The sequence below is a fragment of the Chrysemys picta genome, chromosome 4 (genome assembly GCF_011386835.1).
Source record: "Chrysemys picta bellii isolate R12L10 chromosome 4, ASM1138683v2, whole genome shotgun sequence".
In the NCBI taxonomy this organism is placed as follows: Eukaryota; Metazoa; Chordata; order Testudines; family Emydidae; genus Chrysemys; species Chrysemys picta.
The window spans coordinates 13,728,239-13,754,956 of NC_088794.1; the positions used below are offsets into that span (position 1 = coordinate 13,728,239).

Consider the following 26,718-nt stretch of genomic DNA (forward strand, 5'->3'; position numbering starts at 1 on the left):
ATTGGTGTTTTATTAGCTTGCAGTGAGCCCTAATTCAGCTCCTTCCTGCCCAGGCAAAGGCTGTTGCGTTTGAAGCGATAAACCGTTCCCAACTGGAGGAAAGGCCTGTGACTCGCTCAGAAGCACACCCTCTTGTTGCAAAACAGTAAGGAAATGCGCTTTCTTAGGGTTCTTCCAGACTAAGTGAATGGCTGGGGGCAGAAATCCCACCTGAATTTGCACTGTGAAACATTACCCCTTGCTCTGTGATGTGTACTGGCTGGATGATAGGCAGCTATGTAAACTGACCTTGTGATGCAGAAGTGATGTGGGGGCAAGTGCTTTGCATTCTGCTAGAACTGGGGTGATGTATAACAGGTACATCGATTAGAAAATCCGGTATTTAACAAGTTACCACAGAGTAGCACTTCCTATAGCTCGCTTATTTCTTGTCTGATCTCAGATGTCACTGTTTTGTAACTGCTAATAGCAACCATTACACAATCAGACTTCCCTGAGCAGACTCCGGATAGTAACTCATTATATTTCACAGCAGTAAGACTTGGCTTTGGTTCTTTAGTGTTTAGTAGGCCTCTGTTTTCATTCTCATAGGAGATTCGCTAGCCCTGGGAATGAGTTTGGGTTGCTTTGCGAGGAATGCATCTGATTGGGTTCTAGCATGTGGTCTGTAAATTAAAGTGAGAGAGAGCATTCTGACACTTGTAGTCTCTCTAGGCTACAAGATGAGGGTGATAGTTACTGGTTCCTTTTATTCAATATGGGGGATGTGCTATGGGTGCAGGGTTTTTCTTGTGGGGGAAAGGGCGGGCTTGGGAGCAGCTGGCATGGTAGAGACTAGCTGTTTATGGATACAGGGAGGGAAGCTATCAGATGGGACAGACTCCACCTCTCCTGCCCTCTCACTGGGGGAGGGCAGCAGAGTGTGTGTGGTGGGGAGGGAGCCTGGGCTGGATCTGGCGGAGGCTGGGTGCACTTAGCTCAAGTTGACATTCTGCGAGAGAAACTAAAGTGTGATTGAAAAGGAAGGGTAAGGTTTTCAGAAGTGCCCACGTTTCTAATTTGGATGCGTTAGAGATGCCTGGCTCCTTTGGAAGAACAGGAGGGCTTTTAAAATGCTGCATGAGGAGCAGGAAAGAAGCCGAAGATTAAACCAGTTGCATTTTCCATGTGCTCCTCTTCCAAAAGACAACTCTTCCTGTCCAGCTGCTGGTGCTATTCTTAAGGAGCAATTAACACTACACTTTGCTTCTTAGTACAGGGGCAAGGCTCTGGATGGAAAGCAGAGCTAGGCTTGCTGAGATGGCCAGGCCTCTGCTAATGCCCATATTTACTGGTGTTCTGTACAGAGAACACCTGTCTCTGAAGTGCTAGATGCCATGTGGCTATTGCACAGATTAAGTTAAACTGGAGGCTGCAGAAGCAAAATATTTCCCAGATGCACGAGGACATAATCGGTGGGAAGATAGACAAACCTAAATAAAGCCTGATAAAAGCTTCTTACTCGGGAATTTATTTTAGAACGCTGACCACGGCTTCGGTAACAGGTCAATGGCACGCCAGATCTTACGGCCCCGGGGGAAAAACCACCACGGTTGGCTTTAGTAGGAATAGTAGGTAATCCTTGTTCCAGTGGCTGTGGCTTTTTTCTAGTTTCCTCTGAAGTGCAGACAGTGAGAATTGGGTTATACTTTGCAGTTAGTGCTACAGGAGCCAAGGGGAAACTTTCTAAAACAGCAACAGGAATAATTCCTGACTGCCAGCACCCTCCGACAGCTTGGGCCAGTCGCTTCACCTCTCTATCCCTTCCCTGTCTTGTGCTAGCCTGTGGGTTTAGATTATAATCACTTTGGGGCAGGGACTGTCTCTTGCTATGTGTTTAGACAGGACACTGAAGCCTTTCTATTGGCTGGGACCTTCTTGTGCTACCATACTACCAAAAAAGTGTAAAAAGTAAAACACTTGGTTCCAAACACTGTAAAGCATGTGAAATTGATGTGAATCTCTACCAGGGAATTCTGGGGAGGGAAATTCCCATTGAGAGCTTTAGTGGAGAAAAAGGCCTGGCAGCTTCTAGCAAGGTGCTACTTTGTGTGTTTAAGCCTTGCTCCAAGCAGTCTTGGCCTCTGTTCCTGAAATAGGGCTGAATGTGGTTGGTCTGAATTTGAAGCAGATTGGTGCTCAGAACCAGTTCAGCTGCATACTTATTGTCAGTGACAGGTCACGGGTTAGTCAGACAGCTCAGAGCAAGATAGGGAGGCACGGTAGTAAAAATCCCTGTCTTGTCTACACTAGAGCTTGTGATGAACTCTGGGAACAAAGTTTGGGGTCCTGCCCACTTGAGGCTTTGTCTTGTTTGCAAGTCAGAATGATGGAAGTCTTTCTCTTTTCAGCCTTCATGGATGAACTCTGAAAATTGCTCAGGGTAACATCCTGTATGGCAGAGGTGGGCAAACTACGGCCCGCAGGCCACATCTGGCCCGCAGGACCGTCCTGCCTGGCCCCTGAGCTCCCAGCCAGGGAGGCTAGCCCCTCCCCTGCAGCTACGCCACCGCGCGGGCAGCGCTCTGGGCAGCGGGGTTGTGCGCTCCTGCAGAGCAGCACGGCAGCGTGTCTGGCTCTGGCTGGGTGGCGTGGTTGCCAGACATGCTGCTCTGCGCGGCATGGTAAGGGGATCGGGGCCGGGGGATTGGATAAGGGGCGGAGGGCGGTCAGGGGATAGGGAAGGAGGGGATTGGATAAACATGGGAGTCCTGGGGGGCCTGTCTGGGGCAGGGATGGGGAACGGGGTGGGGGTGGGGGGTTGGATAGGTGGGTCCCAGGGAGGGGCCTATCAGGGGGAAGGGGTGTGGATAAGGGTCAGGGGGCAGTCACGGGGTGGGGAATGGGGTGGTTGGATAGGGGGTGGAGTCCCAGGGGTGGTTAGGGGTGGGGGGGTCTTGGGAGGGGGCAGGGGTGTTGATAGGGGTCAGGGCAGTCAGGGGACAAGGAGCGGGGGGGTTGGATGGGTGGGAAGTTCTGAGGGGAGCAGGTGGCTGGAAGTGGGAGGAGGCAGGGGCCAGGCTGTTTGGGGAGGCACAACCTTCCCTACCCGATCCTCTATCCAGTTTTGCAACCCCAGTGTGGCCCTTGGGCCAAAAAGTTTGCCCACTCCTGCTCTGTGGTGATGGCTTCTAACAGTTCAGCAGATGGGGAAGATGAGAGATGCATGCTTGCAGGATTATAATCTTATACAGAAAATTAACAACAACAAACACCCACCCTGAGCACTCCCTCCTGGTCCTAGCTGTGAGAAAGCTACTACTGTGACCTTCATAAAGGGGCATTGTAAGGAGATTTTGCAAAGGGCTTGCTGCAGAAATATTTCATTGCATTTTGCAGTGGTTTCTAAATGAGAGCTTCTGTTTTTGGCTGTGGAATTCTGCCAAGCTGGGCGTTTCAGCACCCAGTAACTTACTGCGTGGTAGAAATACACATCCTGGATATTCTGCTTTTATACCTCTAAATAAAACAAAAGGGTGGTGACTACAGCAATCCGAAGGACCTGGTGCTAGCTACATGAGGGGACTAGATTCCTGCGTGCTTCCAGAGCCCGCAGCACTGCATGCCAAAAAGGAATGGAGTCTAGCTCTTATACCAGTGTTTGCTATGGGGAAGGTGGAGGGCCTGAGGCTAGTCATTCCTGGGCTTTGTAAAGAGTTTATAACATAGAAGATGTGACACTTGCAGTCGTTGCTTGGTATCCTCAGCCGTAATTACTTCAAATGTGGCTACTTTAATGCCTAAATAGGGCAAACTGTAGCTGACTGCTTTGCAGCTGCGAATTTGAGTTCTCAACACGTCTGACACGTAGCAGCTCTTCCGAAACAGAACTGGAAGTGTCATAACTATTACTCGGGTTTTTGGGAAATGTTTCATGTTGAATCGACTCCTATTTTTAGGTGTTTTTTTTCCCTTTGGTTTAAATTTCTTCCATATGAGGGTAGGAAAGAAATAGGAAAGAGAAAACCTGAGAGAAACCTTTAAAACTGGTCTTCTCAGGGGCTTTTAATGCTTGAGGGAAAATGTTGTAGCATGCAGAATTGGTAATATAAATCAGCCCTAATGATCTTGTCTGGCCCTATTCTCTACGAATTTTGCTTGGTGATTTCAGATCTAGTGAAACTCCTACTTCAATCTAGTGTTAGCAGTGAATTGCAGTTTGTAATTCTCTCTTGCTTAGATTTAAATTGGGGGGAATGGGGGAGAAATAGCCTACTGAGAAGATCTGTTGCTCATCAAATGCTGCAACCTTAGTCTGTGCTGTGAAGGGGAGAGGGTTTCTGGAAAAAGGCAAACAAATGAATCCAAGTCTGAGTAAGATCAGTCAGCTTAGTAATTTTCCGGAGTGGGTGAAAGATTGATTTCTCAGTAGCCTCATCCTCAAATGCTGCACTGGACTAGTCAGTCTTGGTAGAACAGCAGCTGAAAGGGAAGTTCAGTGAACCTTATGAACGCTCAGTATGACTCTAAAAATAAGAACAGGAGTACTTGTGGCACCTTAGAGACTAACACGTTTATTTATTTGTTAGTCTCTAAGGTGCCACAAGTACTCCTGTTCTTTTTGCGAATACAGACTAACACGGCTGCAGCTCTGAAACCTAAAAATAAGAGAGAGTTGGAAACTAGTGCATGCAATCTCCGCTGGAAAGTGACATTGTTAAAAAAAAATCATAAATTTGTTTAGATGCTATTGAAAGTTAAATTGTACAGAAAAAGCTAACAATCCTTATGGACTGTCTGCTTTTGGTATTGAGTGAAAATGGCCCAAAATGTTGTGATTTTTATGTGGTTGGGGCATTTGTTGTTTACCCTGCACAGGGCCTTCTCTAACCCTCTTTAATCTCAGCTCTGGTTGTAAGCATATCTTGTCAGCCATGTGAGTGTTCAGTCTGAATAGCACTTGTCTGTTGCTAGCCAGGTGTAGCATCTTATTTTGCTGGGCTGTGAATCTGTAAATCCTGAGCTCTTTCCTGAATGCCTGTGTGCTTTAATCTGCATTAAAGCCCCAATTTATGTGACTTTCCCTCTGTATTGAGTGAGCTCAGGTCACCTGACCTACAAAGAGAAGAAATACTCCTTTTGGGCTTGGGAGCATAGTTCAACTAATGGGGTTTATTTAGGGGGAATACCATGTAAATGATTCTTTTGTCAGAGCTACAATGTGACTTGTTCTGCTCATGATGGTCATGTGGTGTTGGCCAAAAAGCTGTCTAAATATGCTTCTAGCAAAAAAAAGAAATGAGTGGTGGCTCTGTCAAACAGACTAAACCAGTCTTAGTTTTAATTAAAACAGTCTCCAATGCTTTGTTTCCTCTTGCTGCTGCTGCTGTATGTTGGTTCAAGGCACAAATGCTTGAAAATGAATTAGTATTAGGTGACTTCTGAAAACCTCACCTCCAGTTTTGATCCAGATTACGCTTCCATGAGATCACCATTCATGGTACTTGGCGTGATAAGCAGAAGTTTTCTTGGTCTTCAGGAGTCCTGGCTAGTGTCCCCAAGGTACCTCTCAGCTGGGGTGAGTAGACCCAAGGTCCCTTGTAATCTGCGGGTGGATGGAACTAAATTCTGCAACTGGGTTTCTGATGCTTCAGGCTGCAAATTCTGCAGCAGCTTCATTTAGATAAAGGTTTTTTTAATTGATCATATATGAAAAGGAACAATATGTTCTGTATAGTGGTCTCTTCTATCTTTAGGTGAAATTTAGTCTATATGGCATTGTCCCTGCACTTTCAGTTGTTGATATGACACATATTGATGTTGTTGTAGGAGCTACTGGAGGTTTTGGCCACTGGGGGAAAGGAAGTTGAGACTTTTGGCACTCTGGCGGGTATCAAGGCAGTCTAGGACAGTGGAATAAGCACACTAGCTGGATGCTCATACTAACGGATGGCAGGCCTAGACATGGGGGAAAGTCAATCTAAGCTATACCATTTGAGTTACGTTAGTAGCGCAACTCAAGTCGATGTAGCTTAGATCTGTTTACCGCGGGGTCCACATGCTATGTCAACGGGAGACGCTTTCCCGTCGATTCCCCTTATTATTCTCATTCCGGTGGAATACCGGAGTAGACAGGAGAGCTATCTGCATTCGATTTAGCGGGTCTTCACTAGACCCGCTAAATCGACCCCCGGTGGATTGATTGCCACAGCCTCGATCCACCCATAAGTGGAGAAAAGCCCATAGTCATATGTGAATTAATCTTCACAGTTACCACTGAATGAATGCATTGCTACAAATAGGGCCATTTACCCCTCTTGGAGCCATTGTTTCAGGCTGCCCACAGGTTCAGGAAGACAATGCTATGTCTGTTTACATCCAGTCAGCCTTGAAAACTCTCTCTGTAACCACAGACTAGAAAGTCTTTCCATCTTTTCATTTAACATATAGATTGTGGAGCACAACTGCTCAGCAAGGGGTAGATTCTGTGCCAAATTCTGCAGCAGCAGAATACCTGGAACCCTTTCCTCACAAAGTTAATACAAGATGCAGTGTGCCAGAGTAGGATTAATCTCCATATGCTCTTCTGCCAGGGCATGCTTATGGGCTCCTGGAAGAGCTTCCCAGGCCTGAGAGATGCCTTCTTTGCAGAGCGTTCAGTTATCACTGATATAGTTGTTCTGTGTTTTGGGTTTGCAATAGCACAGCTGCAGTGACTGTGCTGACACACATGGGCCAACTGACAATTATCTGATTTTTAAGGATACTTCTATTTCCTGCTCAAAGATGCACATGCCTCTGAATTTCCTCCATGGTGACTTTCAAGAGCCTGTCTTCCTGTGGGATGGAGAGATAAGTGCTCATAAGATTACACTGTAAATCCCTCGCAGGTCCTATGTGCATGTAGGAATGTAGCAAAGCTGTTATTTGAAGGGGGGGGCTGGTTAGCTTGTGGTTCCTGACTGGGAATTGTCTTGGTCTGAAGGTATTGGGTGCTGTTCTGAACTGTCAGTATAACTGCAGCTAAGCATGTCAATAGTTTTATAGCATGTACAAAAAAAAAAGGCACTGGCAAACTTATAAACAAGCAGCATTTACCCTCCACTCATCTGCGCCTTTCAAGTTCTTCCATCCTCTCCCTGCATTGTCAGCACAAACGTTTAGTTCTCTCTCAAATTGTGCGTGATCTTTGTTTCAGCTGCTTCTTGTGGTGACAGGCATTCAGTCTAAACAAAGCCATCATAATATGAAATGGTGATGTCCATCCTGCGCAGGGCCGGCTCCAGGCACCAGCTTGTCAAGCAGGTGCTTGGGCCGGCCACTCCGGAGAGGGGCGGCACATCCAGGTATTCGGCGGCAATTCGGCGGACGGTCCCTCACTCTGCCTGGGAGCGAAGGACCTCCCGCCGAATTGCCACCGCAGATCGTGATCGCGGCTTTTGTTTGTTTGTTTGTTTGTTTTTGGCTGCTTGAGGCAGCCAAAACCCTGGAGCCGGCCCTGATCCTGCAGCATGGAGGTCTACCTTCCGCATGACATCCTCCCTGCAATCTGTTATTTGTGAGCAGCTCTTCCTCCTTTAGCAACACTTGCCATGACAAAAGACCAAGGGAAAAACTTTAGGGATCTTCAGGCTAGTGACACAGAAATGTCTAAATACTAATTTCCTTTGACTTTCTTGGGCTCATAATGGAAACTATCTTAACCCTACAATGTGTAGTTGTGTTATGGCTCCACAATGAAGTCACAAGTCAGTTCAGTTTGAGATAACAATTAAGGTTGGTATGGGTGTAATTTTACTCAGTATGGCCAACCCTAAGCATTGAAAACCATCACTCTGGCCCCAAGATATCATGAGACTTTAAAAAAACAACATTCTAGCCTCTGTATTTGTCTGCTGGTTTCTGAGCCTTTGGCATGAATTTGTTTCATGCATTTGAGCTTTTCTCTGCAGCCGGGATGGCTAGAAACGTACTACTTTAAAAATGAAAGTTGATATACTTTTGTAACTACATGATTCTAGGAGCTGGGGCTTTACCAAAACCAACAAATAGCCTGAGATTTGTGATTAAAATCCAGAGCACAGAAAGCACCGCTTTCCACCCCAGGGCGTTCACTCCCTCCTGTCCAGTAGAGGGGGTGATGGAGTAGCAGAATTGTATTTAAGGACAGGTTTCCGAGTAGCAGCCGTGGTAGTCTGTATCCGCAAAAAAACAGGAGTATTTGTGGCACCATAGAGACTAACAAAGCCAGAAAAGAGAGATTGGGAAGGATGAACCAAATGCCTAGAAACTGCCAAAGACTAACTGGAAAATCTTGCAGGAAATCTTTGGTTGTTTCAGCCTGTGAAATTAAACTTTAAAGCACCCTGAATTATATGTAATGGGATGGCCTGATAGTGAAGCTGCAACATGAGCTGCATCAAAGCAGACAAGAATTCAAACCCTATGAATTCTGTGGAAAGCATGTAGGCACCTATTGAAACGTTCCATTGTTATCTGTCATTGCTAAGTTTAGCTGCATTTAGTGACCTTCAGAGGTTGCTTCACGCACAAGCAGAACAGAAACATTGACATGGTACCTAGCTCAAGGAGAGATGTTTGTTTCTTCTCTGAGGGGCACATTTCAGTAATCTGATGATATATCTCCTGTCTCTACCCACTTCCACCAGTCATCCCTCCCCTTTGATAGTATTAAAATCCGACTCTCTTTGGATATAAGAGGAGAGTCCAGCACTAACTTCTAAAGCAATCTCCTTAGGAAGGGCTCTAGGGGTTGTTGATAAATTGTAGTGTCAGTTGCTTGACTGTACTTTGTGGTGTTATTTTGTTATGAAATATACGCAAGAGACCAAATAACCAATGTCAGTCAGGTTTATTAATATGGTACAGGAAGAAGGTTCTGTATGATACCACTTTCCAAAGAGCATGTCTTGTGCCATGATGTTGTTCACCTTACGCAGAAAGTGTGCTCTCCAAAGTTACGTCTCTAAAGCCATCCTTGTACACCCTACTTGTAAAAGGAACTGCATAAGTCATTTGAGACTGGATTGAATTAATCCGTTATCTATCTTGTTTGGTTCTGGTACTATACCCTTTTATCTTTTGTTCTAAACCCATGCATTTGAGGTCATGATGCTCCCTTATTTTTGTTTTGAGCACTTGTCCTGGTACTAAGGGGCATGAAGGCACCTCTTAGATTAGCATGGGTAACTCCTTTCCTGTTGCTATGAAGACCTCTGTCAGAAAAACTGTCAGTATCAGATCTACTCAAGTCAAGACTTAATTTAGCTAATGCAAAGTATTATGGGATACTTGGCATAAGTGTACAAAGGTACAGGGCAATGTGGGCTATATAACTGTTATACTAATTCTTCAAATGCTTAGAATTTATATTGCAGGTAGTATTATCAGCATAATATATGTGTACTAGTCAGCGTATATTAGTCAACAGTGTGCACTTAACTTCCTATAGAAAACAAAACCAATTCACACTCCAGTCACTTTCTAGTTTGCCCTGACCACTACTCTAACCCTGTCCTCCTCTGTGGTAAGATCGGCACCTCCCAAGGGCTAGCCTGCACATCCTGTGCTGCCCTACTTCTGCAGGAATATATTTTGTCTTTTCCCCGCACTGTGATAGATAGTGAACTTATAATGGCTATGTGAATGTTAAAGCTTAGAAGAGGAAGTGGATGCTAGCCAGCTTGGAGGCCCAAAATAGTTAATTTGCAAAAATCCACATAACATGGTCTTTTAAAAAATAAATGACACTGCGTGATTGTGTTTGTACAGTACCGTTCCTTGCCAAATGCCATGGCTCTACAATAACTGCATGTGCAACCCCTGCACTTTCCAGAAGCAAGACTTTTTCAATGCTGCCAATAACTCAGCACGGCTGCCCAACCCTACAATAAACCTGTGTGACTGATCTGTAGTTGGCAAGGAAGCTGCCAACTTTCAAAGGGTTATCTATGCTTTTAATTCACTGCTTATAAATATCTTATGGCAAAGCCCTTCAAAAGTGTCTTTTGAGTGATTGTCTTGAGACACCTTTCAGGAGCCTGAATTTCTGAATGTGCTGGGCACCCACCCTCTAAAAATCTGCTCTGTTCAAGGTGTGTCAGGTTGGGAATCTAAAAAGCAAGGCACCTGGAATCTTTAGTCACTCTTGAAAATATTTGCCTTTTATTATTTTAAATGGGTGGTGGTCTTGATTCTTGTTGAATCCCTCAGGGAACCTCCTTGCCCCCATTCTAACTTCCTTAAACAACTTCTGAGTTTCACATGAGTGTTGCATCTAATTCTGATCCAGCACTGATGGGGAATTCTTCTGTGTGTTGGAGGAAGCCAAGAAGGGTGACAGTTGGAGAGATCCAGGGAACCTGCTTCCTCCTAAGGACTCTAGAGTAAAATGCTGTTGTATTCTTTACTAAGTGCTGACATCTCTATGTTCTCTGCAGATCTTAGAAACCCAGCTTAATTGCCACCAACTTCACTCAAGATGCCGCCAGCAATTGGAGGCCCTCAGGGATACACCCCACCAGAAGGAGGATGGGGATGGGCTGTGGTCGTCGGAGCCTTCATCTCCATTGGCTTCTCCTATGCATTTCCCAAATCAATTACTGTGTTTTTCAAAGAGATTGAAGCCATCTTCGATGCATCTAGCAGTAAAGTCTCCTGGATCTCCTCCATCATGCTGGCTGTTATGTACGCCGGAGGTAAGCAAGCAGACTAGAGACAAAAGGGAGGTGATTGTTTTTGTTCTGTGTCTGATTTAATGGTCTCCTATTGTATTGCCTTTCTTCAAAACACTAATAGGAACTGACTTTGTTTCCCATTTGGGTGAAATTTTCTAAACGGGTTTGTTTAGAGAAGTTTGGCATAAACTTTATTTAATGCCCAAAGTGTGAAAACGAGGTTAATCTGTCCTGCTCCTCTGCAAAGCTATAAGTAAAATCTTTCCAAGGAATTAGGACTTGCGTAATTCTGCACTTGCCCTCGTTAGAATGTAGCTGTGACATTTTGTCTGCTTCGAACGTCTACCGGAAGACCAGCGTATGATGCTACGCTCAATGCAGGAGTCCCTACAGAAAGTTGTCGCGTAGATGAAAGAAATTACAGCTTGCAGAGCTGATTCTAAACACAGCAAATCAATAGACGTACACACTGTGGTGTGGCCAAAGGTAAAGTGATAGATCTAGGAACAAAGAATGCAGACGAGGATTTGGGGGGTCATGGTGGATAATAGCGGAACATCAGCTCCCACGGCGCCACTGTGGCCGAAAGGGCTAGTGTGATCCTGGGATGTATAAATTGGAATCTTGAGTACGAGTAGGGAGGTTTTTACCTCTTTATTTGGCACTGGTGTGACCCCGCCCCCCTACAGGAATAGTCTGTCCAGTTCTGATGTTCACTGTACAAGAAGGATATTTAACTGAACAGGGTTCAGAGAAGGGGCAAGAGAATGATTAAAAGATTGGAAAACCTGCCTTACGGCGATGAATCGATTGAGCTCCTAGAACCTAACTTAACAAAGAGAGGGTTAAGGATTGACTTGCTCAGTCTGTAAGTATCTACGTGAGGAACAGAGATTTGATAATGGTCTCTTCAGTCTAGCAGACAATGGTATATATAACAAGATCCAATGGCTGGAAGCCAAAGCTAGGCAAATTCAGGTATTTAATAATGAGGGTAGTTAACCACTGGAACAATTTACCAAGGGTTGTAGTCCATTGACAACTTTTAAATCAAGATTCTAAGAGAGAGGCTCTAGTTCAAACAAGAATTTGGGCCGGTTCTAAGGCCTGTGTGCTACAGGAGGTCAGACCAGACGACCAGTGTTCCCTTTTGGACTTGTCTATGAATTTGTACCAGCTGAGGATCTGGCCCGAACATGAACACAACACCTGCTCTTCCTGTAACTTTTTTCTTTTCGGTCTGTTTCTCCCTTCTAGTGCTGAGAAATCTGACCTGGTCAAAGCGAGTCCTAGTTGCCTGGGCTAACTTTAGCAAGGGCATTTTGCAAACCTACCGAAAAGAATTGTTTCAAACTCCTCTTAACAGCAGAAAGATGGCAGCAGGGACCAAAAGTATAGGAAACAATTGGACAAGGCAAACAGTTACTTTTTTTTTTAAATGCTGGTGAAGCGCCCTTCTTCCACATCCTCGGGGTTTGGACAGATGGGTGCAAGACTCCAAACCACCTCCAATCTTACATTGCTTTCCTTAAAATAGGTAACTTCTGATCACATGGGGGTGGTGGGCTCTTACCCCCGTCCTCGCTTCCCCAATATTCTGTAGCAGCCTGTGAATGTGTGTGGTAAACTGTGGCTAAAAGAAGCTCCCACTGTGACAGCCGTAGTGTCCACCCTGGCGGCAGCTCTGAATATTGGCGATTGTGGTGCTGCCGCTATCCCAAACTGGCAAACCGCCTGACACACATTTGCATTTGTGCATCAAAAGCAGCTGGCGGCAGGAGCTGGGCATGAGGCTTTTCCTTGGGGGAACAGTCCCTGCTTTGTCCTAGCTCAGCTAGTGAGGCAACCGGCACTTTTCCCTGCCTCCATGTTATAACAAGCTTGTAAATTGTAACTGACTTAATGAGACCTGATCTAGGCCATTCCCTGTCTGTCTCTGGTGGTCCTGAGAATGTGTTCTCTTCAATGCTCTTGGGAGCCTATATGCAGAAGGATCAGTAATGGCTAAAAGAGACATGGCAAGATGGAACCAGTCACCTGCTCTTGGAACGAAACGCTGCTTAATTTTTTTCTAAAGTGATTTGCCTCCCTCCCTCAATTGCCAGGCCTTAGGGTTGCTCCTTCACAATGATGGCTGCAAAGGTCTTAAAATCCCAACAGCTCACCCAGGGCCGGCTCTAGGAACCAGCAAACTAAGCATGCGCTTGGGGCGGCATGGCGGCGTTCTGGCCATCTTCTTTTTTCTTCTTCCAGCAGCAAAAGCCTAGGGCCGGCCCTGGCAGCAGCTGTGCGGGGGGCACCCTGGGGCTGCTGTGGTTCGTGCTGCGGGGGAGCAGCACCGCACCTTGTGGCTGGGCCGGGCAGGCTCTGAGCAGGGGACACTTGGGCTGGGAGCCGCCCCACGGGACACATGGAGCCACCTGCAGGTGCTGCAGGGTGGCCGCCCCCCAGCGCTGCAGCCGGAGCCGGGTGAATCAGCCCGAGCCGCCCAGGGACTGCGGCAGGGCGGCCAGAAGCAGCAGTGGGGCTATAGAGGGCAGGGCGCTGCCGTGCGGGCCTGTGTCCCGCTCTCCGGGGCTCCGCTCCCTCTGGAGCTGCTCTGCCCCGGCTCCTCAGGCCCCTGCCGGGGCGGTCCCCCAGCTCTGCCTTCCCGGGTCCCAGCTGGTCCTGGAGGCGGGAGTCCTGGCTGGAGGGACCCTAGGCTGAGGCACGGCCCAGGAGCCCCACTACTTACCCTGACCCTGCCAGTACTGGACTGCCTGGAGGTGAGGGGGGAGTGGGCAGAGTCAGCACTGGTCGTGGGGAGCCCAGGGCTCGGGCAGCGGGGCGGGGGGGAGAGATGAGCGAGAGCCCAGGGCTGGGGCGGCAAGGGGTACAGGTGGGGGGGGGGGGGAAGAGCCCAGGGCTGGGGGGTGGGGGGCAGCCAAAATTTTTTTTTGCTTGGGGCAGCAAAATGCCCAGAGCTGGCCCTGAGTTCACCAGTGCCTGGTCCTGCAAACTGGTTTGTTAATGTGTATGTGACTTAAGTGCTGTTTTGCACTATGGCCCGAGTTTGAAACTGTCTATAACTTTCCAGAGCAAGGAATGCTCCTCTGTAATAGCTTTGGTGTTTGACTTAGGGGTGGCACAAGTACACACAACCACCGCATTGCTGGCATCAGGCTTTCCACAGCTCTTACAGTACGGACTAAGAGCTCGTAAAGAGAGAGTTAAGTAAATAATAAACTGTGTGGTGTAGAGTTAAGCGTGAGTCACCAGATGTGACATCAGCCCCACCCCTTTCCCCAAATAATCTTTTCTTGTAACCTTAGGACATCTGACTAACTCTGCTTCCTGGAATGAGAGGTGCTTTGCATACAGAATCTGCTTTAGTATCTCTTCGGAGGAAGTTCGGAGTGTGTGTGACGTTTGCAAAGGCAGCTCCTCGCCCTGCCCCCACCCCAGACAGACTGTACTACTGCTCTGCATGCTTGTTCACAAATCTGCAGCGAACCAGCAAGAATACTAAACTCCGCTTGGCTGAGCCTTTGTTGAGCAGCTACAATGCATGGTCTGTTCCTCCCAGACTCATTTGGAGCCTGAAAAGCACATTCTTGAAGGAACTCAATTTTCTTCATAATGTCTAAAGGATGCTTTCTTCTGGGGAAAGCTGCCAGATTGACCAAGGGACACCGGGAATTGGTCGAGCTTTCCCCGGAATAAGAGGCGAATGAGCAGCAGCAAAGCAAGGTCTAATTCTGAACTCTTGCTAGTTTGACCCCGTTGTGACTCAGCTAAAGTCCATGGTCCGAGGAGAGTTGGGCCTATGCTATGGAGGGCACTGGTTTGTGTTCGCTGCTTTGATTTTGGTCCAAGTGAGTTAAAGGGACACAAGTGAATAATTTGAAATGTCCTTGTCTCCGTTACTAATAAAATTAGGAAAACCACATTTTAATTTCACTTTCTGCTCTTTTCTCAACACGAGTCGATTTTTATTGTCAGTCGGTGTTTTGTTAATAAAGTTTCTGGCCAGTTTGAAAGGTGTGTGCTACAGCGCTGCCGCAATCTGAGCGTTTGTTTAATCCAAACCAAAGATCCCCTTCCCATTGGCATGGGGAAGGGTGCTTGTGAGGATAGTTAAGCACGGCTGAGTGTCGCATCCAGCACAGAGCACTTTGGATCTGGCTCTTGCCCTGAGCAGTTTTGGGTTTTTTATGAAGCCTAAATTTTGGGCCCAACTTGACGTGAGCATTGCTTTTTGCCACAGTAAGAGCTGACGTCATGAAGCCAAGCTTAACGTACTGCTCCCTGACCATACATCAGCAGGCCTTCGGTCCTACTATTCCCTGGTATGTAATTAGGGGGCAGGGTAGTTTGCAGTGCTGTCCTTGGGATCTCAGGGAGTGGTTTCACGTTCAATGGGGGAATCTTTCAAACTTTGCTAAGCTCCTAGTGTGTCCTACACGTTGGCTGGGGGAGGGAGGGAGTGTCAGCCTCTGGATGCAGTGCTGCAGATGTGAAAAGGAGGAGTCAGTCCTTATGGATTCACCCTTGGCTCAGTTTGTTGATCAACTCCAATTGCAGAGGTTACTTACAGAGACTGTTCAGGGCTCTGTGCCTGCATGGGCACTGCACGTGATGGAGGATGTAGGCCAGTTGGAATCCTGCTGGGATTTCGGAGTGCCTTGGCTCCACGTAGGAAGCCAGGTTGCTGCCACTGCCACGGGATCCTCTTCAAACATTTTCTAGGTTCTGCTCAACTAGAGGTGAATAGGACAAGCCACATCTGAGTAGCCGGGAATAACATGTTGACCTTGCTGTCTGTTAATGGTAAAACCAGGTCTGTTAATGTTCGATGGGTGCTCATTCAGTTTATTTAAATACATTTTAGTGTCTGTAGAGCATGCACCACTGTATCTGATCACTGTTTACTTTGGATTAGGATTTCTTGTAATGAAGCGTTTTAAACTGTGGGTGTACATGGCAATCTGACTGCTCAAACATTGGAGGAGTAATTAAAATAACCAATGAACAAAAATTCCTCCCCTGCATGTGAAATGTTTCTGCTGGAGGAGCTTTGGAGCTGTGGCTACTCCCTGGCTGTGCGTTCAGCACACAGCTAGTCTGTGCTAAACATCCTGTTATTTTTGTTACCCTGTCTGTGCTCTCCCACTTGCTTCTGTGTTTCCTCCACATGTCACTCCTGATCTGTAAGCCCTTTGGGGGGCAGGGATGCTTGCTTACCATGTATTTCACAGTTCCTGGCATAGTAGGGCCCTGAGCTGGCTGACTCCTTTAGGTGTCACCACAATATAAATGATCGATCTAATTTTGGATGGTTGCAAACAGGATAGACCCCACATATCCCAGTTTAGAAAACTGCAGTCTGATCTTCAGGACAGAAATATCCCCAAAGAGTGGACAGCATTACATGCAGCACAAATAAACACAAACTCTCTTGTTTCCAAGTAGCTGTGGGAAAGTTTCTTTACAACTGCTCTCCATCCCCACTCCCCCTGTCCCTTGCTTCTTTTCATGAGTAGCTATAATGAAAGTTCATGTTACTATTTGCTTTGGGTATAATGGGGGAGGGGATTTTTTTCTTGTCCTGCCCTCCAAGCCAGAGGAGTCGAGTATGTACAAGTTTAAAAGGTTTCTCCTGGGATATAAAGGAGCGCATGTCACACTGCTGTAGAGGAAGACCGTATTCTGAGCTAGTGTGACTAGCTAGTGCAGGAGATGAATCATGCTGAAGTTTCAGAAGCTATGCTGGTCTGGCGGAGGTGGCCACGGCCAGCATCATAGACTGATTCAGATGTCAGTTGATCGAAGGCTTTCAAGAGTAACTGATGACTCTTGAAAACTTGGAAAAAAACACTTAGTTTAGGGACCATCCTGCTTTTTCCTTTCTCTAGATTGGTAACATGCATGCAGACAAGATTTCCATGTGACTGTGGCTTTTTATGTATAGAACTCCAGTAGAAAATAAGGAGCAGGATCTAGCAAAGCAGATCATGGTTTCACAGTGGTGGGATGGCTTGACTCAAACGTTCAGGTTTCCATCAGGTTTCTGTAACTGAAGCAAAGTGAAACTTTTTAAAACGACAAAAAAACCCAAAACCAACATTGACTCAGTTTAAACTCCAGTCTCACTTGAGCACTGTTCTTTCTGTTCTGACTCACTAAAGCATTTTACAAAATCCCTTCAAATCTCCCCCTTTCTGCCCCCATGTGCACTTGATAGTTTGGTACCACCCACATCTAAAAGCTCTTACTAGAGAATCTTACCCAACATGCAGGCTTTTGAAAATGTCCTTTCTGTATATCATAACCCCCTCCTGAGGGGGGGAAAAAAATGACCAGCTTGTTGCACACCGCATATTCAGGGGTGTTCATGTGTTGGGAGATGTGTGGTGGGTTGTTTGAGCCACTCCCAGAATAGCTAGAGTTTGCATTAGGGTTCAGAGAATAATAAAAATAACTAGCTCCAATATAGTGCTTTGCATCATGAGCTCTCAGTGCTTTCCAAGGGAGTCAGCATGGTACCGTCCCTGTTTTATAGATGAGGAGCCTGAGGCACAGGAGGGGGAGGTGACTCATCCAAGGTCACCCAGCTGGCTAGAGGCAGGAATAGATCCCAGGAGTTCTGAGTTCCAGTGTAGTGCCTTATCCACTAGGCCACACTGCCTTGGCAGGGATGGGTGGGACCAGATCTTGTGTCTCAGAGCTATTGGGACAAATTAATCTGTGGTATAACACCACTGAATTCCCTGGAGTTACACCAGGGCTTAATCTGCCCCCTGGTGTCTCTATAAACCTGGGGAGGCAGAACTGCATCCGTTCATATTTGTGAGGCTCTCTGCAACCCTATGGACTTACAAACTTCCTCAAACTCTGCAAAGAGCAGAGTGGACCGGCTCTTGCAGGGGAGCCAGTGCCATGTTCCACTGGGAACAGTTTCAGTCTGGATTCTAAACCGCCTGGAACATCGTGCTCTGGAGTGAGATGTCCGAGGACTTAACCCAACATGGTCGTATGTCATCCACCTCGCTCTCCTGCGCTTCTATACCGCCCCCCCCCCCCTTGACATAAGAGGAATGGCTAATGCTCATCTTGATCATCCATGCCCAGCTTTCACTGACCCCTGAAGCTAAACCTCTATGCAGTCCTATTAGTGTCCGTCTGCTTTGTAATGCATGCCTGCCACCCAAAGGTAACTCTCCTTTGATCTCTTCTAGGTCCCATCAGCAGCATCCTGGTGAACAAGTATGGCAGTCGGCCAGTAATGATGGCTGGGGGCTGTCTGTCCGGGTGTGGCTTGATCGCAGCCTCTTTTTGTAACACTGTGGAAGAGCTCTACTTCTGTGTTGGGGTTGTGGGAGGTGAGTGGTCTTTTCATGACTCCTCGTGTTTAGGGTTAGAATCCTAAAAGTGCAACTTAGCCTTGTCCTAAGTCAGTATATAAATTGCTATATATCTATACACACTCTGAATCTGAAATCCTCCTTAGTGAAGGATGTGTGTATCAAAGGAGATAATGTTCTGGTACTTAGACATCCCCGTCTTATCTCAAATCAGCCTTATTTCACACTAGTAAACTTCATTATCTCTTGTATTCTGGAACTCCTTCAATTCTGGCTCTAAAAATAAATAAATAAAACCCAATAGTTTGCTCACTAGCAAAATTGGCACCTTCTTCCTATATCACTGAGAATCTGCAATAACTGGCCAAATCCAGTTACTCCCTTCATAACTTCTGAGGTCAGCGCAAGTTAAATTTAGTATAATGTGAGAAGAACTCAGCCCAGTATCCAATCCATTAATCCCAGAATCTACAGATGTGTAGCGACCTCTCATTTTTAAACTTACATGTATTCTCTTATTTTCCAGGTCTTGGGCTTGCATTTAACTTGAACCCAGCCTTGACCATGATTGGCAAGTACTTCTATAAGAAACGTCCATTGGCCAATGGATTAGCTATGGCAGGTAGCCCTGTATTCTTGTCTACACTGGCCCCCATGAACCAGTTTTTCTTCGGTATATTTGGCTGGAGGGGGAGTTTTTTAATTCTTGGTGGCCTTTTACTGAACTGCTGTGTAGCTGGATCTCTGATGCGACCTATAGGCCCCAAGCCAGATCCGCTGAAGAAAGAGGTCACAAAAGAAGTATTGCAGGAAGCTGGGAAGTCCGCTATGAAAGCGGATGAAGGAGCTGGCGATGCCAGTGTGGACCTTATTGGTGGAAAGAAGAAGAAGCAGAAGCTCACAGTTTACCAGACTATTAACAAGTTCTTGGATTTGTCCCTGTTTACACACAGAGGCTTCTTGCTCTATCTGTCCGGCAACGTGATTATGTTCTTTGGACTGTTCACTCCCTTAGTCTTCCTCAGCAATTATGGCAAGAGTAAAGAGTTTGGTAATGAGTCGTCTGCCTTTCTGCTCTCCATTCTGGCCTTTGTAGACATGGTGGCTAGGCCTTCCATGGGACTGGTGGCAAACACCAAGTGGGTCAGACCGAGGATCCAATATTTCTTTGCTGTCTCTGTGGTGTATAACGGAGTGTGCCACCTCCTGGTACCCTTTTCCACCACCTATGCTGGGTTTTGCATCTACGCTGGGTTCTTTGGATTTGCCTTTGGCTGGCTCAGCTCTGTCTTGTTCGAAACACTGATGGATTTGGTTGGAGCTCAGAGGTTCTCCAGTGCCGTCGGGCTGGTGACGATTGTGGAATGTTGCCCTGTGCTCCTGGGACCACCTCTCCTAGGTAGAGTATGTTTATGTATCTCCTGGGGTGAGAATACCAAGGTGGGGAGGGAACAACTATTGCTCCTTCCCAAAGGACACTTGCTGGGAAGGCTGAGAATTGAAGGCACAGAAGTGCAGAAAGGCATGAGGGTAGCCAGAACACACATGGAGGGCTCTTCTCAGCAGGAATGGCCATTGGTTGTAGACATACTAGATTTCAGAGTAGCAGCCGTGTTAGTCTGTATCCGCAAAAAGAAGAACAGGAGTACTGGTGGCACCTTAGAGACTAACAAATTTATTAGTCCACGAAAGTTTATGCTCTAATAAATTTGTTAGTCTCTAAGGTGCCAGACATACTAGAGTGTGTGGATTATAACCCAGTGCAGGGAGGGTCTTCCTGCAAGGAGTATCCACGCTTTCTACATGAAAGTTCAGAGTCCATGGGAAGTTTCTCAGAGTTTTTCCCCTAGAGCAAAGCAAACTTTGGTTTTTAATCTTGGGGAGATGGGACTAGTGACAGCTTGGATACCCTGGTTAAAAATGTCACCCAAAAAGCAGGTTTTCTAGGAAATTCTGGGGGACTCCTAGGCAGTTTTGGAAAACAGCTGGATTTTCTGGTCTACCCAAACCATACCAAAAAAAAGACTGCCACTAGCCCCCCAAAAAAGGGGCTCTTACATGAACAGCCTCTTCCTAGTGGGTTTGCTTTTAAAATTTAAGCTGACATTGATTAGAGCTTAGTGCTATGTGCATTGCCATTTTACCAGCACTACATTTGATTAACACTTAGATAAAGCTTTAAAAAACCGAAGCTTTTAAGCAGAGCTTTTGTTCTTGTGGCCAGATGCATGTGCATGCACACACATTACGAGTTAGACATCTGGGGAGAGCTTATGCATGCTAGCTTAGAGTGATTCCCGTTGTATAATGGGAGATGATCAGCCACATAATGTGTTGTCCTCTCTGGTCCATCAGGTAAACTCAATGACATGTACGGTGACTACAAATACACATACTGGTCATGTGGAATCATCTTGATCGTCTCTGGGATCTACCTGTTTGTGGGAATGGGCATCAACTACCGGCTGCTGGAGAAAGAACAAAAGGCAGAGGACAAGCTGAGAAACGAAGGGAGAGAGGAGGAAACCAATATCGATGAGGTCGAGAAACAAAAAGAGGTCGAGAAACAAAAAGAGGCAAACAATGATGTGGCGCAGAAAAACACAGAAGATAGCATAAAAGAGGAGGAGAGTCGCATGTGAGGGACTGATTTTAATCCTGGAGGGTTGGAGGAAGTGCTGTTCCTCTAAAATAGTGTCTGGGGAAAATGCTGTGCTGGTAGTGAGCAGTCATCAGAAGTGTATAAACCAGGTGTTCATTTTTAAACAAAGCTCTCAGTTGTTTTTCCATCTGGATTCAACAGAGGTAACAGCTAAATGTGCCATATCCTCTTACTTGGGTGGGAAACTTTTTTTATATTCTGGCTTTTTTTAACAGTAACATGAATGTACTAATAGGTGCCTTAAAGTTTCCACCTCTAGACTACTCTGGAAGAGCCTTAACGCTACTCTGTAAACCATGTTTTAGTTAGTTTTGTGATCTGCTTAGGGTATGTCTGTTTTTAAAGCCATAAAAAAGGATACTGGATATTCTGAGGCACAACCGGCTTCAATGCTGAGTCTAAAATGAATACTGCTTCACATACTTCTTAACTGCCAGACTCTTAGTGGAAGTTGGAATATTTTTGGGGTGGGTTAGTGGGAGGGGTGGTCTTAAAATAAAACACGACAAAATCCAAACTCCTTTGGATGCCAGACACCACCTGGCTCTATTTGTAGGCTTTTATAGCACCTCTTGAAAACATTTTTATCTACTGTAGTTTTTTAAACATCCCCCCTCTTAGTTAAATTTTGATGAAACACTTGGGTTGGAATTGATGACTGAAATTAATAACTATCTTCACTCCACTCCTTTTGGGGTGAAGCCTCATTTTATTGTGATCATCCCATTTTCAGAAATGACACTTGCTGAGGCAGGAAAGATTCAGGTTTAGATCATCCCACTTTTCCTAGGCAAAGAAATTTCCAAACTCTGTCTTTGTGATGCCTCTCTTTAAAGTAACACTATGAAACCAAATGGGTACAAATGCAGAAGGTTGAGTTTAGTTAGGAACCTGCTTTAGTCATAACTAAAGGAATCAATGCTGGTATGTATCAGGTCTGTGCATCCGTCTTTCCAATCCTATTACTGAGTGAGTGTGGCTTTGGAATTGGAAGTCTTCCGCTGCTGCTTTATTTAGGAAATCAGCATCTCTACCAGTGTGGGTCAGTACTACTATGTCCCTTCCTCTTCCCCTAGCCCTGACCCTGAGCTTCCTAAGAGGTGGCTTTTCTTTCCTGAAGCTTCCTTTCGACTGTGCACCCCCTCAGTAAAATCGAGCATTCTACTCTTCATGGAGCTCTGTTCCAAACAAGATGTTGCAAAAGGCTTGCTGGCCACCTAGGATGGCTCCCACTCCTTTTGAAGTCAACAGCAGAACTCCCAAATGCTTCCATGGGAATGGAGTTAGCTTTTAGCAAGGGGGTGTCAGTTCTGTTACATATTCTCAGAGCCTCTCCTGTGTTCAGAGCATGGCTGGCTCCCTTACTGGTATGGATCTGGTCTTGAGTATGTGGCATATTGTCTTGTGCTCTGAGGCCTAATATTTTGCACACTAAATGGGGCCAGATACAGTCATACTCTTATACGCCCATGAGATAAAATAGCTAAAGCTGCGTAACTGTCCCTTAAAAAAACTCTACTTGCTCCTGTTTAAGTGAGCATTTAAAGCAATTTCTAACTACTCAGATCAAAGACCCTTAAAGGGGGAAGGGGAGGATGTCTTCTGTTTGTACATATTTATTTTTTTAGCACTGGTAAATATCACAACTTATGTGAAGAGGGTTAAGCAGATGGCCTGTGACCCATAGGCTCCTGGTGCTTGTGTTTTAGTGAATGTTAAACAGATATCCTGTAAGAGACTGAGGTTTTTGGGTTTTTTCTAATAAACTTTTGTATAATTCATCCACCAAATGTTGATTTTTTTTTTCTTTTCTAGTCAAATATTTTAGTATAATGTTTCATAGACACATTCTAGAGATGCACCAGTTGGTGAGTATTTGGTAGGTTTTTAGGGGGAGAAGCATGTGGGATATTTGAAGTTACAGATTCTTCAGGTTGGCCCGTAAGAGTTGGTGGTGTAATGCAGTTCACCTAATCCGTGAGCACTGGAAGGCTGTGGCAAGAGAATAAGCAACAAAAATAGAACTTCAGTCCTTCCCTTTGAAGGCAGAAGAAGTGTTCTTGTTTGTAATGTGGTTGGTACAGTAAGTGAACTGCATTTCTTGCTCAAATCTCTTTAAAATGACAAGCTGACTAACTTTAAACTCTTACTGGTGCGAGACAAGCCTTCTTAATTTCACAGAGAAGCATGTTTGGGATCATCTGAGCTGCATTTCTTGTGAGATTAAGTCAAAGCCGAACAAAAACAAAGACTTGTAGTTCTGTGTGTCTGGAGAATACAACACCCTGATACAAACTCCATTTAAAACTTAGACCCACAAAGCTCATTGGAAAGTAAAAACACTAAAGGGAGTGTACCATTCCAGATACTGACTGCTGTAGCTCCAATGAGGGCTGAGTGTGTTCACACACCTTATACTTTTTTTTTTTAAGAGGTCTACTCAACTGCAGAAAGGTGTTTTTTTGTTTGTTTTGTTTTGTTTTTTTTGTATGTGGGTAGATTGTAGCCCCAGATGGTCAGCAACTCTTCACACAGTGATGCCACTGCCTTACTTGGTTTTAGAGATGATTTTTAGGGCCTTGTCTACACTTACTGGGGGATCAATGCGTGCACGGTTGATTTAGCGGGTCTAGTGAAGACCCGCTAAATCAACCGCAGATCGCTCTCCCATCAACTCCTGTACTCCACTGGATCGAGAAGAGTAGGGGGAGTTGATGGGAGAGCATCTCCCGTTGACATAGTGTAGTGTGGATCCCGCGATAAGTAGATCTAAGCTACGTTGACTGAGTTATGCTATTCACGTAATCCAAATTGCGTAGCTTAGATCAACTTTTCCCTGTAGTGTAGACAAGGCCTTAGAAGCCATTCATGTTGTCTTGGCTTTTAAAAATATATAATTTAAGTTTTAAGAAAAAGCCTAAATATCTGAATTTCTTAACAAAAACTCTTAATGTTAAATCAGCTGAAGGATGGGTTTTTTTGATGAAACGAAACCTCATCTGGTTCCATAATCTATCCTGGGAAATCTTCCATAGTTCTATTAGATCTTCCTCTCTCCATTGTCCTCCTAGGTTTTACCTGGTCAATTTTTCATATTCCAGAAACTTTTAAGCTATAACTTTGCTGAAGAACAGAGTTTGCACAACATAAGATGCCAGACAAACAATAGAGAGGGTAGTTCATACAGTTCTAGGGCTAGTAGGTATAAAGTTGAAACTAATTTTTTTTGAGACTTTTTACATATATACAACATACAGCAGGTGGCCTTAGCTTTGTCACTTGGAGCCCTGGACAGTATTACATAATGAACTGTGAAGTCCTCTGCCCTGTTTCCTTGGCTGCTGACTTAGTGAGGGTTGTGTTTTTTTTTTTTTAATTGCAGTCTATTCTAAACCTACAAAAGGAACAGGTCAGGGTTTTTCATACTCTAGAATAACTTTATAAAGCCAATAGAGTATTTTGTATAAACGGATTTTATTGTACTGTATTGAGCTGTGACCTTGTAAAACCAAGATATTGTATGTTTATAAATTCTGTATGTCTGTCATAGTTCACATTGCAATAAACTAACCTTAAAGAACTGAAGGTGTGGTTGCTGTTCTTGTATATACGAGCAGACAAATTACCAGCTGCTACATATTCTTGCACTTGGTTTGTTCTTCCATTTACCGCACAATGGAGTCTTGCCAGGTAAATTGGAAACACTAAAAATTTCACCCCAATGAGGTACCAGCTTGACCCCTGGAGACGAGGTTCTGTCCCCAGCTGGACAATCTTCCCTACCAGTGAGTCTCAGCCATGACCTAGAGGGACTAGTTCTATGGGGAATTGCCTGCCATGGCCCTTTCAGTCCCTGGCCCTTTCCACAAGGTTGCCACTCATGGTGATGTGAACACCTAGAACTGGGTCACTAGCCAGTCATATAGTGACAACTCTTGGTTGCTACCCCCGACTGGAGACTGGTGCTGGGCTTGCTGTGGTTTCACTGCTTTTCTCTTGGTTGTAGGAGCTGTGAAATGGCTTCACTGTGCCCTCTTGCAGTCTTGGCCAAAGCAGTGTGTTTTCCGTATCTTTAATCTTACACAGTGCCATTAGTACTAGAGCCTCTTAGGCAGTGTTTTCACTGCCAAAAACCTTGGGGGTGGCAGTTGTGGGGGTTTTTAACAACAAGATAATGCAGGTTAAGGACCCCGCTGTAGAATCCTAGTGGACACGACGCACGGTAGCTCTTTGCATGAGGTGACTTGGTGAGGTCAACACTGCATTGCACCACCCACTGCTTGAGGTGGAGCTTGCCTAGGTTTACCTAGCGGTAAAACTACAGTGACTTGCATCCACTAGGACTGCATGGTGGGATAGCGAACGTGCACAGGTTAGCACAGTGAAAACCTACTTCTAGCAGGAAAGGGAGAGCCCATGATTTTTAAGGAGCTCTTGGCAGATGAGGGTGGAGAGCCTCTTACTGTTCAGACTTCAGGAAATCTAATATTTAGCTAAAGATTGGGCTGTTGGACTTCCTTGTGGGATAAGGGCTTGCGGCTACCTCTGCTCCCATTTCCCAGCACTGGCTTCTGCTCCCTGTGTTCTCATTCTCCCAGGCTTTTTTTCCACCAAGAGGCCAGTAACTGCATAAGGGCCTAGTCAGGCAAAGCATTTGTGCACATGCTTGATCGTGTGCATGACCAGCAGTCCCTTTAAAGTCCATAGGGCTACTCATGCTTAAGGGCTTTGGTGTATCAGGGCCTAAAACATTTTTGGCCTAGAAACTGAAGATGGAACGTGTATAGATGCATGTAGACTCAAGGAGCTGAGTCTATTTTGCTTCACAAAGAGAAGGTTAAGAGGTGACTCGATTAGTCTACAAATATCTACATGGGGAACAAATATTTGATGATGGGCTCTTCAATCTAGCAGAGAAAAGGATAACATGATCCCAGGGCTGCAAGCTGAAGCTGGACAAATTCAGAGGGGGAAATATGGTGTAAATTTTTAACCAAGAGAGTAATTAACCATTGGAGCAACTTGCCAAGCGTGGTGGTGGATTCTCCATCACTGACCATTTGAAAATGGAGATTGGCTGTTACTCTAAAAGCTCTGCCCTTGGAATGATAGTGGGGAAGTTGCGTGGCCTGGGCTATACAGGAGGTCAGACTAGATCATCACAATCAAGGCTTCCAGTCTTGGAATCTCTGGAGGTTTAATTCTCAGTGCTATGGGTTCACTGCCCTGTTATCAGGCAGTAATATTCAGCAAGGAAGTTGTCACCTTCTGGGATAATGTGTAAATGTTGTCATGTGCCTACAAAGGCAGACTGTCCCCTTTCATCTGAGGACCATCCACACACCCCACCGGCTTGACCCATTAGAAAACGACACTGAACGTAGCATCATGCTGGCACAGGATGAGGGAGATGGACTGAGACCCATTGGGTACCTGCCTCTCTCACCTCTGATGCGTTGAGCCAGGGAGGTTTAGTAAAGACAAAAGCTGCCAATGCCCACAAGTATTCACCCATTTGCATGGGAGGGGTTTAGTGGAGTTATGCTGGGCAGAATACTCACTGGCTGCTATTAATAAAATCAAAGAGAGTTAATGATGAATAGTCTGCACGCTCTAGCCCTCCAGCAAGTCTTTGCCTGTGCAGTTTCTTTAATGCCAGCGCTCATCCCTACACTGTTTTTAGCAGCCTCATTAGAGCTTGGAACGGGAGCATTGCTGGCAGCGTCACCCTCACCTTTGACTGAGTAAGCACAAATCCCTCAACCTCCAGTAGCTTAGCCACCAGCCCGGTGCTCGTACGGTGGACGCCAGTGGGTTACTCGCTGATGGCTTGTGTTGGGTATTGGTGCATGGCCAGTGGTGCTGCACCATCCCGAGCAGCAGGCCCACATTGCAGCGACACTCCTATGCATATGGTCCTAATCAGCGGTAGCGAGCAGTGACTCGAACTGTAGGAAGTTGAAAAATGGCTGTGGCACATTTCTGCAACATGTCAAGGAAAAGCCCTGCCAGTGTCCTCTACGCCCTTTGGGGGGTT

At 45.8% G+C, this 26,718-nt stretch overlaps 1 protein-coding gene across 3 annotated transcripts in view; it reads left to right on the top strand.

Annotated features, from left to right (window-relative positions):
* Positions 1-24,261, top strand: part of SLC16A1 (solute carrier family 16 member 1) — a 35,847-nt gene extending 11,586 nt beyond the window's left edge. For all 3 annotated transcript variants that reach the window (XM_065591436.1, XM_065591434.1, XM_065591435.1), the window contains 4 exons: positions 10,440-10,697; positions 17,894-18,037; positions 18,546-19,418; positions 20,375-24,261. In XM_065591436.1, coding sequence (XP_065447508.1) covers positions 10,481-10,697; positions 17,894-18,037; positions 18,546-19,418; positions 20,375-20,661 — 1,521 coding nt within the window. In that variant the 5' untranslated portion in view covers positions 10,440-10,480 and the 3' untranslated portion in view covers positions 20,662-24,261. The remainder of the gene's footprint in view (positions 1-10,439; positions 10,698-17,893; positions 18,038-18,545; positions 19,419-20,374) is intronic.
* The last annotated feature ends 2,457 nt before the right edge of the window (positions 24,262-26,718 follow it).